Source organism: Cebus imitator, unplaced genomic scaffold (assembly GCF_001604975.1).
Source record: "Cebus imitator isolate Cc_AM_T3 unplaced genomic scaffold, Cebus_imitator-1.0 Scaffold497, whole genome shotgun sequence".
Taxonomy (NCBI): domain Eukaryota; kingdom Metazoa; phylum Chordata; class Mammalia; order Primates; family Cebidae; genus Cebus; species Cebus imitator.
The window spans coordinates 306,430-321,605 of NW_016107812.1; the positions used below are offsets into that span (position 1 = coordinate 306,430).

The following is a 15,176-nucleotide window of genomic DNA, read 5'->3' on the forward strand; positions in this document are numbered from 1 at the left end:
GTCATAGGCCACTCTGTAGTGTGTCATCTGTGGGCCACGTGTCATAGGCCACTCTGTAGTGTGTCATCTGTGGGCCACGTGTCATAGGCCACTCTATGTAGTGTGTCGTCTGTGGACCACGTGTCATAGGCCACTCCGTGTAGTGTGCATCTGCAGGCCATGTGTCATAGGCCACTCTGTGTAGTGTGTCGTCTGTGGGCCGTGTGTCATAGGCCACTCTGCATAGTGGATAGCTGTGCTTTTTGGCTTTGTGTTTAATGTGAATAGATACTAGGTTTAAAATGTCTACTTGAGAGGCCAGGGCGGGCGGATCACCTGAGGTCAGGAGTTCAAGACCAGCCTGGCCAACATTGCAAAACCCAGTCTCTACTCAAAATACAAAAAATTCACTGGGCATGATGGCAGGCGCCAGTAACCCCAGCTACTCAGGAGGCTAAGGCAGGAGAATCACTTCAGTTCCGGAGGCAGAGGTTGCAGTGAGCTGGGATTGCTCCACTGCACTCCAGCCTGGGTGACAAGAGCGAGACTCTGTCTTTAAAAAAAAAAAGTCTACTTGAGTCTGGTACGGCAGCTCATGCTTATAATCCCAGCACTCCAGGAGGCTGCAGCAGGAGGATCACTTGAGGCCAGGAAGTCAAGGCTGCAGTCAGCCATGATTGCACCACTGCAGCCCAGGCAACACAGTGGGACCCTGCCTCAAAAAGAGTAGATAGAATAAAATGTAAGGTGAAATCAGCATTGCTAGGAAGTGTTCCACAAGCTTTCATCTATTATATTACTCTTATTTGTTGATTGCATATTTTTCTAATTTGGGGAGATGGTTTGGGAATACCATTTTAAGATCGTTTTGTGATATATTTTAGTCTAGCCCCTTCCTTGTTAGTCTTGGTTTTTTGTTTCATTTTGGTTTTTTGTTTTGTTTTTTGACACGGAGTCTCACTCTGTCACCCAGGCTGGAGTGCAGTGGCGTGATTTTGGCTCACTGCAACCTCTGCCTCCCAGGTTCAAGCGATTTTCCTGCCTCAGCCTCCCAAGTAGCTGGGACTACAAACACACACCACCAAGCCCAGCTAATTTTTATATTTTTAGTAGGAATGTGGTTTCATCATGTTGGCCAGGCTGGTCTTGAACTCCTGACCTCAGGTGATCCACCTCGGCCTCCCAAAGTGCTGGGATTATAGGCGTGAGCCACCACACTTGACCAGTTTTTTGTGTTTTTTTTTTTTTCTTATGGAAAATCTCAAACATGTACAAAAACAGACATAACGACTGCCCATACCCCGTACACATGCTCATCATCTGGCTTCAGCTGCCGGCCCTGGGGATGGCACTACCTTAGGTGTCTCAGTCACTTTATTAAATGCCACTTGCAGAATATTCTGAAGTCATTCCCCATCGTCATAGCACTTTTTCCATGAATACTTTAGTGTGTATCTCTAAAAGGAAAGACTTTTAAAAATATAACCACAATAAAATGGTTAATAATGCCTATCCTTACAAAACACATTTTCAGTTCCTTGTGTGTTTTTTAGGGGGGTTGTTATGAATGTAAATACACACTGCACAAGTAGGGGTGGCGTTGTGCAGATAATACCAGGCTCCTTTTGCTGCTGCGTATTTTGCCTTATGAAATACTGCTCTCCCGGCCTTGGCATCTGGGTGTGTGCCTGGTCCCTGGAGGCGGTCGTTGATGAAAAGTGGTTACATTGCAGAGGGTCCGGGCTGTCACATACTTAACTGTCTGCTTCACATCACACATGGGTTTAGAGCTGTAAAATGCTAAAGCAGGAAGACCTCCTCCAGGGCCAGCCAGGTAGCCCCCACTGTGCTCCAGCCGCAGACTCAGACTTTGCAGCCCTTCTAAAACCTGCCTTGTTTACCCAGAGCCCACTCCCTCTCAGTCACCTGGTTCGCAGTGCACTTAACATCCCCTTCCTTGTGGGTTACTTGAATAGTCTTCATAAATGATAACTAATATTTTTGAAAATACCATACCTTATTGCAGCCAATGAGCTCTTGCCAAGAGCCATTTATCACAGCATCTAAAAGAGGAAGGGACTCAGTGTTCATTGAGTGTTGGGGGGGAACGCGGGAAGATGATTTTTTTCTTTGGGGCCTCTGTATTTCTGTTAAATTTAACTGAATATTCTAGGAGGAGGGATTGCTCCTAAATTTTTGTTACGCTGGGTTTGAAATTTTCTTACAGGTATGGAAAATGGTCTAACATAATGCCTGTCACAAGTAGGTAAAAATGTTTGCTGAATAAAGGCATGGATTCTGTCATTTTTACTTTGTAAGAAAAGGTTATTTTATGTAATGGGGAATTTCCCTTTTTATAGTGGAGTCACATCATATGCCTACTGAAGCAAATTCAGATATATGCTGAGCCGTGAACATTTTTTTAAAGAAAAATGACAATAATTCACCATTAAAAATTGCAGGTGACTGCCCTGGCATCAGCAAATGTGTCCCTGCCGTGCAGTCCTCAGTGAGTGCGGTTCCCAAAGCGTGGGCTGCCCTGCCGTGGGACACAGTTTAGGGGCTCGCCCCAGCCCCACACCTTGCAGTGCACACCTGCACAGGGTTGCTCTGATGAACGGGCACCCCCCACTGCTCCCTGCCACGGGACATGGTTTAGGGGCTCGCCCAGCCCCACGCCGTGCAGTGCACACGTGCACAGGGCGCTCTGACGGCACAGGCGTCCGTCACTGCCCCTGCCGCAGGACACGGTTTAGGGGCTTGCCGCAGACCCTGCATAAGATTTGGCTCCATGCTAGCTGTCCCCTTCCCACCAGCCAGCGCTCAGGGGGTTAGCAGGACCTGCAGAGATTTCCACTTGGTGCTGCTTGTTACCTAACCATGTATCGTAATTTTCACCTTTCCTCAATAGCTTCATTTGCTCCAATAAGCTTTGCAATCAAGGCCAAAGAAAATGATCTGCTTCCCCTGGAAAAAAATCGTGTTAAGCTAGATGATGACAGTGATGATGATGAAGAAAGCAAAGAAGGCCAAGAAAGTTCTAGTAGTGCTGCAAACACTAACCCAGCAGTTGCCCCACCCTGTATAGTTGTTGAGGAGAAGAAGCCTCAACTTACCCAGGAGGAGCTAGAAGCAAAGCAAGGTTTGTTGATAGCTTTTAAACTTCTTGAAAGCAAGGAAATACATAAATATAAGGTTTATCTGCTAAGCCAAAAATACGGAGACTGCCAACTAGAATCAGAAGGCTTTGGAAATCAGAACCATTTAGGAGTTGCATAACATGTTGAGATTTTGAAACATTCCCTGTTAGAGGAATGAGCTCTGCTCTTCACTGAGCCTCAAATGCAGTGCCGCTGGCAGTTGGTTTTCGGAGAAACTGAGCTGGCCGTCTTAACCCTAATGTGCCACCGCAGAATGCATTTATGGAGGCTCACTTTGTGCTTGGCTGGCAGCCTGGGGTGAAAGGCTCAGCCTCTCCTTCCAGCTCAGGAACCAAACTATAAGATGCCCTTTTGTGAGGCTGCCTCCGCGCAGAACCATCGGGCCCTGGAAGGTGGTGTGTACCCAGCTGGTTTTCAGGCTGCGGCTCGTCTTCACGGACCACAGCGTGGCCACCACACCCACCCCAGCTCTGCCATCAGCATGGGGACAGCATATAATCTTCCTATCTGACTCCAGAATAAATTCTTTTCTGCATTAAAGCACTCAAATCATGGTTGCTGCATTCGTGGTTGTTACCTGTTCTAACTAGTCTTCTGACATTGCTTTTTCTGTATACACACGTTCAGATCAAGCAACATTTAAAAGAGGCCATTTTTCAACCACAATACACCTTACCATGAAGAACTTCCACTGTGTTCTCCCTAAGCAGACTTGTACTCATGCCTGTGCATCTCAGCCTGTCCTTACTGTGTGTAAACTAACCAACTGTCGGATCATTTGGAATAAAACACTTGCTAGAGTGTTTATTACCTGGTGTGAATATTTTGGATATACGTTGAGAGGTATTCATTATTCCAGTTTTCATTAGTATAGCATCTCATCAACCTTCGAACTCTGAAAGTATAATGTCCAGAGAAGGGCACATTATAAACTAATTCTCTCAAAATTTGATTTGTTCGATGTATGTACCTATTCAGAAATTTTAACTAACTACATTGTATGACGCTTTTGCAACCTGTGAAAAGAAAGATGAGGTAAAATACAGCTTGCTCTAAACGTCTCTTTTTTCTTTATTGATTCCCTAAGCAAAGCAAAAGCTGGAAGATCGCCTCGCAGCTGCTGCCCGGGAAAAGCTGGCCCAGGCGTCTAAGGAGTCAAAAGAGAAACAACTTCAAGCAGAACGTAAAAGGAAAGCGGCTTTATTTTTACAGACCCTAAAAAATCCTCTGCCAGAAACAGAAGCTGGGAAAATTGAGGAGAGTCCTTTGAGCGTAGAGGTATGTTAAAGAAGTTCTGAGTTGGTATTTGTGGGGCTGCATGGTAGATAGAAGCAGGCGAGGGTGTGCCTCCCTCCAGCTGCCCTCGTCTCTAGCCTCGTGAGGGATATGAACCTCCAGCTCTTCCTTCCTATGTGGACTGACCAGCTTTTGCTTTATGGCCGTGAGTCGGTAAGAATTTGACAACAGTTCCCCTGTAAGCGCACTTGTTCACGTAAACACCAAATACTGCCTGCGACTTCAGACGAACCACTGCTTCACAGCTGCCTTCATGGGGCTGGCAGGAGGACTTAGGGAGTGCCTCCCATGCGTCCTGCTGGGGAAATGCAGACACGCTTCACTGGAGCCCTGCCTCCACAGGAGCACCAGTATTGAGCTCACACTTAGGGCAGAAATTCTTTGCCAAGGTCCGTATCAATAGTAGCAGCACTTTAATTAAAGAGAAAAAGGAAGAGGGATACTCCAGGAGCGGTGGCTCCTTCCTCTGGTGTGAACAGGAATACGGTCTTACATGGGGGTCATCACGGGGCTGCCTTACAAGTCTCCTGCACCAGAGGCCTCAGACTAGAGGCCTTCAGGAGATACTGGCTCTGGTGCCAAGGGGACTGCTCATGTTGGCACCCGAGACCAGAGGCCTTCAGGAAGCACTGGTTCCTCTAGCAGTGCAGCAATTAGTCACATTCAGTGAAAACTCTGCTTTTTTTTAGTCACATCATTTTCGAATCTTTTCAGTTTTATTGTAGATTCTTTATAGCAGTTTTGTCTCTGAATTTTATTTTGTATTTAAACTATACTTCAAGAACATCTAGAAATTCTTTGGGGAGTTCAGGAGCATTTTGGAGACATAACTCAAAGTAAGAAAAATTAATAGAGTAGGACACATCCTTTTAGGGTTAAAGGAAGACTGTCTTTGTATCAATTCACTACAGCAAAACAGCGTTGTAGTGGCCAGTCCTGTCATTGTAGTTGAATTAAAAGCTGACTTAATATTGAACTGTAATATTAGAATGGGTTTAGATCTGCAATTAGACAATAGCTTAAAAAGTTACGGTTTTTAGCCAGACGTGGTGGCACATGCTGGTAATCCCAACCACTTGGGAGGCTGCTGCAGAATGGCTTGAACCCAGGAGCGAAGGCTGTGGTGAGCCTAGATTGCACCATTGCACTCCAGCCTGAACAACAGAGTGAGACTCCATCTCAAAAAAAAAAAAAAAAAAAACTGGTTTTATGTTATTTTAAGAGCAGCTTAAAAATCATTTAATAAAATTTCAACCTAATCTCTGTCTTTAAAAAAAATGAACAAACACAGGAACGGAAAACCAAACACCGCTTGTTCTCGCTTGTAAGTGAGAGCTGAACACTGAGTGCACATGGTCACAGAGAAGGGAACGGCAGTCACCAGGGCCTAGTGGAGGGTGGAGGGTGAGAGGAGGGGGAGAATGAAGACCAGAAACCTGCCTGTCAGCTACTCTGCTCACTGCCTGGTGATGACGCAGATAAAAGCTGGAAAGAATTTAAAAAGTAGTAACTCCAGAAGTTTTGCTTTTTGAAAAGTTTCAAACCTTCAAAAAATTTGAAAGAGTGGTAAGATGACCCCAGTGCCCCAGGCGAGCATGTGCGTGTGCTCACTCATCTGTGTGCTCCATGTTGACCCATGCCTGTGCACCTTCCCTGAAACTCATTTGCAGACGTGGTGGCCGCTCTGCGCTGGATACCGCGGCTGCGTTTCCCACACAGGGCCTTCTCCTGGGAAGCACAGTGCCACACGCAGACTGCCCACTGACGCACGTCACCTTCCCTGCAGGCCGCAGCCACATTGCTCCAAGTGGCCCTAAATGTCCTTTGTAGCTGTTTTTTTCTCATAATACAGAATGAGCTTTTCACTTTAATTATATTGATGTTTCTAAGTCCAGGGCCATTATTCAAAACTGGTTCTTGGCTTGAAGTCACTTGGCATATTTTTCTGTGGGGAACAACATTCTGAGCTCAGACTTTTCAGATGATGCTGAAGGCTGAATCAGCTTTCTTCTGTTGGGATTCAGTCTGAAGTCCTCTCCCATCTGGCAGGAGGCCTCAGAAGTAATAGCTGATGAGCAAGGAGGGGAGAGTTAGGTAAGAGGAACAGAGAAGGTGAGCTTATGTGAAACCCTGTCAAGACCCCAAGTGCCACAGGTGGGCTCCTGCCCCTGATTCCTGAGTGTTCGGGCCACTCGCTGTAGCCTCAGCTCCACAGGTCAGTGGCGCCCAGTCCTCTGAGCCATTCAGTGTGCCAGTCCCAGAAGGTGGGAATGCCCAGCAGCCCTCCGGACACCATCTCACAGCCTTTCCATAGCTCTTCAGAGTCGGGGCCACCTCCTGGCTCCTCACTTCAGCCAGTTATGGCAAAAGCAAAAAGAATCTGTCGTCATTCCTCAGTGCGCGTGTGTGTGTGGGCGCGTGTGGGCGCGCGTGCGTGTGTGTGTGTGCGCGCGCGCGTGCATGTGCACATGCGTGCGTGTGTGTGTAATGAAGTCTTGCTCTGTTGCCCAGGCTGGAATGCAGTGGTGCGATCTTGGCTCACTGCAACCTCTGCCTCCCAGATTCAAGCAATTCTTTTGCCTCAGCCTCCTGAGTAGCTGGGACCACAGGTGCGTGCCACCACGCCCAGCTAATTTTTGTATTTTTAGTAGAGATGGGGTTTCACCATGTTGGCCAGGATGGTCTCAGTCTCCTGACCTGATCCACCCGCCTCAGCCTCCCAAAGTGCTGGGATTACAGGCGTGAGCCACTGCGCCTGGCTATTCCTCAGCTTTAACAGGATTTCTTGGCTGGGCACCGTGGCTCATCCCTGTAATCCCAGCACTTTGGGAGACCAAAGTGGGTGGATTGCCTGAGGTCAGGAGTTCAAGACCAGCCTGGCCAACATGGTGAAACATCATCTCTACTAAAAATGCAAAAAAATTAGCAGGGCATGGTGGCATATGTCTATAATACCAGCTACTTGGGAGGCTGAGGCAGGAGAATCTCTTGAACCCAGAGTGAGTCATGATCATGTCACTGGACTCCAGCCTGGACAACAGAGTGAGACTCCATCTCAAAAAAAAAAGGATATTCTGCAGCAATAAGGGGATGAAATATACAGCAACAAAAATGATCATGAGGACTCTTTTAGCCACACAAAAATGCTGCTAATGCAGCACACAAGAGAAGCGCAGTGTCAAATACCTCCATTTCTGTGGCTACAGCCATGCAAACATGCACATAATGAGGCGGCGAGGGAGCTGCAGAAAGGAAGGGACCTGCTGCAGGGCGGACGGGTTACTGTCATTTACTTTATCGTGTTTTGATACTATTTGTGCAGTGGATAAAGGGATTAATTGAAAGACATTTGCAAGAATACGTTAACCAGTGATACTACGTGACTGTATCTGTCTAGTCTAATAAAATTTCCAGTGAAGCTCAGCCACAACTGTAATTTATCACTGACCCAGTTTTTCCCAACCTGCTGTAGTTCCACATCACAGCAACCAGAATTATTTCCTTATAAACACAGGATAGGTTTAGCTTAGGCCTTTATCCTATTTATTTTTATACGTACCTTCTCTCACCTCTCCTGTTTGCAAGCACTGGTTTTTGGATCTATAAACCATAGAAATGAGTAATCACTGGGATGCTCCGCCTGGATATAAGTCTGTGTGTGTATATGTGCAGGTTAAGCTACCAGGCCATTGCAGCAAAAATGTAATGGTTTTAGCAGATGGTGATAAATGTCTTTAATTGCTTCTGAAACAAAAATGCTTGCAATTAAGTTGTCATCTGTCATAAATAAGGTTCAGACTTGAAAATATTTTTAGCCTAAAACAGCTTCTGGGGACAGGTTACCCTTGACTTTACTAAGTATTCTAGCACATACTTTACTCGCTGATACTGAGGCACTTGACCCAACTATGTAGTTTTAAAATTCTCGGAGTCCAGGAGGACTTGAAATAAGATCACATTTGGCCACCTCACACCCTGGGTGAGGAAGCCTGTGTGCCAACAGCACACCGGCCCCAGGAGGCTCATGGCGCCACCCAGGCCTGTCAGGGCCACGGCCAGCTCAGGCTGGCTCTGTGGGGAGAAACCGCAAGCAGGGTGGCATGAGGACACTCCCCTGTACAAGGCCTGGCATCACCCGGCAGGAATTTTACTGTCATCTTCAAGTTGGCTGGAAACAGCCATGGTGCAACTGATGTCCTGAAGGACACTGGCTTTTCTGTCTTTACGTTGTGTTTTATAAAAGTGATGTATACGTATGATACGTATGATTTTTAAAGTTCAAATGTTAGAGAAAGATATAAAACAAAGAGGAAAGGTCCTCTCCTTCTTGTGTATTTTTTTTAATTCCTGTGGAAATGGCAATTTTTAAAATTCCTCTGAATTCTCTCCCTTATGTATATTTTGGGTTTTTAACATGAAGGTTACTATTTATGCCGGCATCAAATATATTTACACTGTGCAGCCATTACCAGAATGTTTATCTTCCACCACCAAAACTCTGCAGCCATTAAAGCGTACCTCCCGCTCTCCCCGCCCACCAGCCCTGGCACCACCTGCTTTCAGTCTCTGTGACCTGGACTCTGGGGACGGCACGCGAGTGGGATTCTGCAGGGTCTGTGCTTCTGTGCTGGATGCCTTCACCTAGCGCAGTGTCCTCTGGGTCCACTCAGAGGACCCAGGAGTCGCGTCGGGCCCCCTTCCATTTTCGGCTGAATGAGATCAGTCACGTGCATCCACCCCATTTGTTTCCTGTGTACCCCTGAGGGGGAAAAATGTGATTCATGTGTGTAGAGATGTAAAACCTCACAATTATGGGATCATACCCTATGACGTCTTGCCTTTTTCAGTTATAGTAGAGATCCTTCTGTTTTCAGTGCCTACAGTGGTGTTTGGTGTGTTACAGGCACTTGGTAGATACTTACTTGCTGAATGGCTATAAGTATTTTACCTGTAAATCCCCCCACCACGTGTGCCCCTCCTCTGCTGTGGGAAGTGTGAGCTGCGACTTGGGTCTGTCTTTATGAACAGTGCCGCTTTCACCTGATCTGCGTCCTGTGTCTTGTGGACTCCAGTGAGTGCACCCATGGGGGAAATTCTCACCAAGGAATTGCTTTTTTAATTTGAGATACTGCCAAATTGACCTCTGAAGGGATTGCAGCAGTCTTACTTGCCCCCATGGGGTATGAGAACTGTTTGTGCATGCCCCTGTCGGCGTTGGTTATTCCGGTGGGAAAACAGCTTTAACTTCCGTATTCAGTGGTAAGTGATACTGAGTCACTTGGCCGGTGTTTCTTAGCATTGTCTGCTGCCTTTTGAGCTGGCTTTCCCTTAGCCGGGCCCATGTTTCTTCTGGTTATCTTTCTCCTCATGGCTCCATGTTAGCTGTTTGTCATCAGTGTCACAAACGCTTTTTCCCCGGTACGCTTTTGACCTGCCGCGCTTGGAATTTATTTCAGTTTGAGGAGCATGTCGCTATATGCGACACATTCAGTAAGTCATACGTCTTCCCCGGTGACTCACAGAGCCTTCTTTATGATGTGCTCAATTCCTGTTTGTGCTCAGTCTTTCTGCGTACATGTCTGCGTTCAGCCCCGTTATGGTTAAGAGAGGTGATTTTACATATTCAGTACAGTTGCAAGTGATGTCCTAAAGTGTGCCTTTTGTTATGGAAAGATATTGGCAGTACTCTAAATTTTCAAGTGGTTTATAAAATGTATAAAAGCATATGCAGAAACAGTGCATATAAACCTGCATATGAGACGTGAGAGTTCCCTTGGCCCGTCCTCAGGACTCGCACTGGGGTGGCTCATTGCTTGGACACCACTCAGTCCCTTGTGGGAGGGAGCACACGGGCGGCAGGTGCAGGAACCTGCGCGCAAAGGAATGCTGCAGCGGGCCAGTCGCTCCTCCCTGGTGGGAACAGGCTTGCACGGGCCTCAAAGCAGCATCCAAGCGTATTACAGTGCTCTCTAGCTCTGCCGTCCCAGAAGGGGTGTCTGTGACGAGCCCCAGAAGCCATGTTACAATCAGTGCTGAATGTCAGCTCAGTGGAGGGTCAGGGTGACAGTCTTTACATCCTGCCCTCTTGGTACCTGAGTGCTTGTCCAGCGTCCAGGAAGAATTGGGTCACATGAATTAAAGGGTGGTGAATGTGGAGGACTTTACTGAGCAGTGGAAGTGGCTCTCAGCAGGAAGAGAAGCTGGAAAGGGGGTACAGTGGGAAGATAATTTCTGTGTGTGTGTCCCCGGAGTCTGGGGTCTGGGATTCTTACAGGACAGAGGGCGGGGCAGGCAACAGTCGGCGTGAAAACAGGTAGATCTCACTCTGGGCTGTGGGTCCAGGCTGCAGCGTGAGCCCCCGTCGGTGTGTCCCTGCCTCCTGTCCGTATCACATATATACTCTCTTCATTCCTTGTGAGTGTCTTCACTGAACCCCTTGCAGTCATTTACACAGTAGCAACAGACTGCGGGATGATTTCTTAGATTCCACCAAGTTTTTCTTTTTCTTTTTGAGAGAGCCTCACTCTGCGGCCCAGGCTGGAGTGCAGTGGTACCGTCACAGCTCACAGCAGCCTTGACCTCCCAGGCTCAAGAGTCCTCCTACCTCAGCCTCCATAGTAGCTGGGACTTACATGTACTTGCCACCACACCCAGCTAAATGTTTTTGTATTTTTGGTAGAGATGAGGTTTTGTTATGTTGCCCAGACTGCTCTTGAACTCCTGGCCTCAAGCAGCTATCCCGCCTTGGCCTCCCAAGATGCTGGGGTGACCGGCGCAAGCCACTGCACCCAGCCCACAGATTTTTTCAAGTTACTGATCCTGCCAAGTTTACAATTCCAACAAAAGTGTGAAAAGGAAATAGGAACAGAAAGCAGCCAGTGTTTGCTGAATCTCTGCGGTGTGCTACGTGCTGAGGCACTTTGGGGTATGAATTAGAGCTTGCTTGATAACCAGTGACCATGATTGCATTTGGACTGTTGGTGTTCCCACGTGGGCCTTTCCATCAGGACAGCCCAGCCGGGAGGAGAGTGGTGGCTCTGGGACTTGGGGCTTAGGCAGGGCCTTGAGGAGCTTACAGAATAGTGAGGGCCCATGAGGGCCAGAGACCCACAAGTGGTAAAGGACAGGTGGCCCCATTCGGGAAGACGTGTTCTCAGGCAGGACGGGAATGACAGTGGGAGGACAGTTGTGGAGAGCCTGGGACGCCAGAATAAGTGAGCACGAGATAGCCACAGGACGAGAGGAGCCTGTCCACTGAAAGGGCGTGGCTGCTGGTGCTGGGGGGAGGCAGGGGTTGGGTGCACACCTGGGCAGGACTGGGTAGGGCGGCGGAAATAGGAAGCGGTGGGGCTGGGTGAAGGGGTGGAGAGTACCACCGTGGTGTTCACCATCCATCCGTGGGATTGGCCCATTTCATCATTAATATAGTGCCCTCCACAAATAAGATTTCTTTTATTTCCAAATACAATCAGATACAAAGTCAGTCTGCTTTTGAACAATTTGTTTTGCCACAGCGGGAAATAACAGTTGCTGGTTCATGTGCTGATTTGTTGCCACACACTTCACTGTGATAAAGGAGGACTGATCAGCGTTGTCTTCAGCATTAGGGAAGTGGCGGGCGATAAGCTTGTCATGCTCTCATAAGCAACATGTTTTAGAAGCTCTTTGCTTTTTCCCAAGCTCTGCCTTAACCAATGTATGTCTGCCCCCATACTCAAACATGACTTCAGTTCTGACCATTTTTGCTGGAATATTGAAATTGCATCTCAGAGGCAGCTGTGGTTTCTGGGAAGCTGTGTTTGGCAGCAGTAATGTCAACATAATGAACCATCTTAATTCAGCCTGGCGGAGGCCGCAGCACTTCCAGTTTTCACCTTTGTGGTGAAGGATGGTCATGTTGTTGGAGTAAATAGACCTGGACTTGATTACAAGTGACATTTGAAAGTGTCGATTCACATCGTCCCCTCGCTTCAAAATGGAGCCCTGAACTTTAACCACAGTGGTGAGATGAGCATTACTAATGACAGGCATTCGTTAGGATAAAGGCAAAAAAAAAAATGATAAAGTTCAGAGGCGCAAATCATTAAGTTGGCAGTAAAAATACAAATAGAAACTCGGCTGCGGAGCTGACTCCGCGCGCTCCTGTTTCTCCTGACTGTGCCTCAGGTGGCATCTCGCACCCGTGTGGTTTGTCTTTCACGGACATTTGCCAGGGACTGGCTTTTCCATCTCCCTCTGTTTTAATGCAGCGTGTTATCAATCACACACCAAATTAGTGCAGTGATTTTGTGAGCATGGAAAGAGTAAACGAGGCAAGTTCTTCACCAGAAAATGACAGCAGTGACACGTTTCTCTTCCTTCTCACCACAGAAAAAAGACTCCTTACTCCGGGTGGAGTGTGTGTCTCAGCCCTCCCTCTCCTGATCTTTCTCTTTGTTTTCCTGGGGAAATCCCCGGCCCTGTTTCAGAAAGGACCTGCAGCAGCTCCGACATCCCCGAACACTCACAGGTGCCTGTGTTGAGGTTCCCAGTGGCGTCTTTCCTCCTCGGGGCCGGCTTGCTTTCTGCGCAGCATGTCCTTCTGACTTAGCGCATCTGCTGATTTCTCTGCTGCCTGCCCAGAGCTCGCCTCAGAGGGTGTGCTCGGCTCACAGACCTGTGTTCTTTGCTCTTTACAGAATGGAAGCCTCTCCCTTTCGGTGCATGTGGGAGAGCCCATAGCTAGGATGCTGAACCTCTACAGTTGTAAAGCTTACTACCTTTTATTTATTGTATTTTTAACTTAAAGGATCATTTAGCATTGCTTATGGGCAAATCTTGACTAATGCCAAAGTGGAATGTATGTTCTTAGATACAGAGCTTGGTTTCTTATCCGATGTTTGTGTGTGAGAATTATGTCAGCAGGCTGGGCGTGATGGCTCATCCCTGTAATCCCAGCTACCTGGGAGTCTGAGGCAGGAGAATCACTTGAACCCAGGAGGCAGAGGTTGTGGCGGAGATCACGCCATTGCACTCCAGCCTGGGCAACAAGGGTGAAACTCTGCCTCAAAAAAAAAAAAAAAAAGAAAAAAATTATGTTAGCAATAAAAAATTTTAGCTGGGCTCAGTGGTTCACACCTGTAATCTCTGCATTTTGGGAGGCTGAGGTATGCAGATCACTTGAGGCCAGGAGTTTGAGACCAGCCTGGTCAACATAGCAAAACCCTTTCTCTACTAAAAATACAAAAAAATTAGCTGGACAAGGTGGCACACGCCTGTAATCACAGCTACTCAGGAGGCTGAGGCACAAAAATCACTTGAGGCCAGGAGGCTGAGGTTGCAGTGAGCTGAGATCACATCACTGCCCTCCACCCCAAGTGACAGAGCAAGACATCAAAACAAAACAAAAAATGTTTTAAAAGTTTGACCTGAAAAATATTGTTACACTTGCAGAATTTTAAATGATAAAGACCTTTTTGATAAGAACTGTCCCACAGTAAAACAGATTTTTTTGCCAAAATGTCCCTGGAGATAATTTAGGCAGAGGCTTAAAAATGAACTTGGCCATCAGATCCCATCAGAGGAATTCACCCCCCGCCCTCCCGCCTCGGCGCACCCACAGTATGGGGGCATGAGAGAGCACTGTGTGAAGGGAAACAGCTAGGAGGCTGAGCAGAGGGCCGAGAAATCACGGTGCCATCATAAAGCACCCAGCTCCAGTGGAATCTCATCTTAAATTGGGGCCTGCCCCAGCAGGGCACCCCTGAATTGCTTTTTATCTCCGCCAAAGTAAGAAGCGCAAGTGTAGAAGAATTATTTCTACAGTGTTTTCCTTATCCAGTGGGCCTTGCCACAGCCGACCTCAGGAGAGGAAAGGAGGAAGGGAATTTCCCCTTTGCAGTTTTCCTTTCGCAGATGCCTCCTGCGCACACTGTTCCTCGGGCTGGGCTGGAGCTCTCCCTGGGGAGCAGCTGGGGAAGCGGAGGCGTGCAGACCACTTGAGGACAGGAGTTTGAGACCAGCCTGACCAACATAGCAAATTTGCTGCTAGCCTGAATTTCTTCAAGGCACTAAATGATGAATTACAGATTTTTCATGGTGTCTTCAAGATGTGAAATGTCTAGTGGCTATAGTTTAAAATTCACTCAAAGTGAATTGAGGAGTGACCTTTCTAGAGAAACAGGAGGTGCCGCAGGTAGTGGCTGCAGCCTGCGCTTTTGAAGGGTGCTGTCTCCCACACGCCTGTGGTGAAAATGTGTCAGTGCATTTAAGATCCATGTGCTCTTCTGTATGTATGTGACACTCAGATGGAGAGGCTTTCAAACATCTAGGGGGAACACCCTTTAGTTTAGACCATCTTTAAAAATTGTTGCCGGGCACGGTGGCTCAAGCCTGTAATCCCAGCACTTTGGGAGGCCGAGGCAGGTGGATCACGAGGTCAAGAGATCGAGACCATCTTGGCCAACGTGGTGAAACCCCGTCTCTATTAAAAATACAAAAATTAGCTGGGCGTGGTGACGTGTGCCTGTAATCCCAGCGACCCAGGAGGCTGAGGCAGGAGAATTGCCTGAACCCAGGAGGCAGAGGTTGCGGTGAGCCGAGATCGCGCCATTGCACTCCAGCCTGGGTAACAAGAGCAAAACTCCATCCAAAAAAAAAAAATACAAAAATCAGCCAACTCTGGTGGAGCGCGCCTATAATCTCAGCTACTCAGTTGGCTGAGACAGGAGAATCCCTTGAACCCGGGAGGCAGAGGTTTCA

The 15,176-nt window shown here is 47.7% G+C and overlaps 1 protein-coding gene across 2 annotated transcripts in view; it reads left to right on the forward strand.

Moving 5' to 3' along the window:
- Positions 1-15,176, forward strand: part of LOC108292626 (splicing factor SWAP) — a 91,677-nt gene that overhangs the window by 54,734 nt on the left and 21,767 nt on the right. For both annotated transcript variants that reach the window (XM_017513600.2, XM_017513602.2), the window contains exons 12-13: positions 2,891-3,121; positions 4,228-4,418. In XM_017513600.2, coding sequence (XP_017369089.1) covers positions 2,891-3,121; positions 4,228-4,418 — 422 coding nt within the window. The remainder of the gene's footprint in view (positions 1-2,890; positions 3,122-4,227; positions 4,419-15,176) is intronic.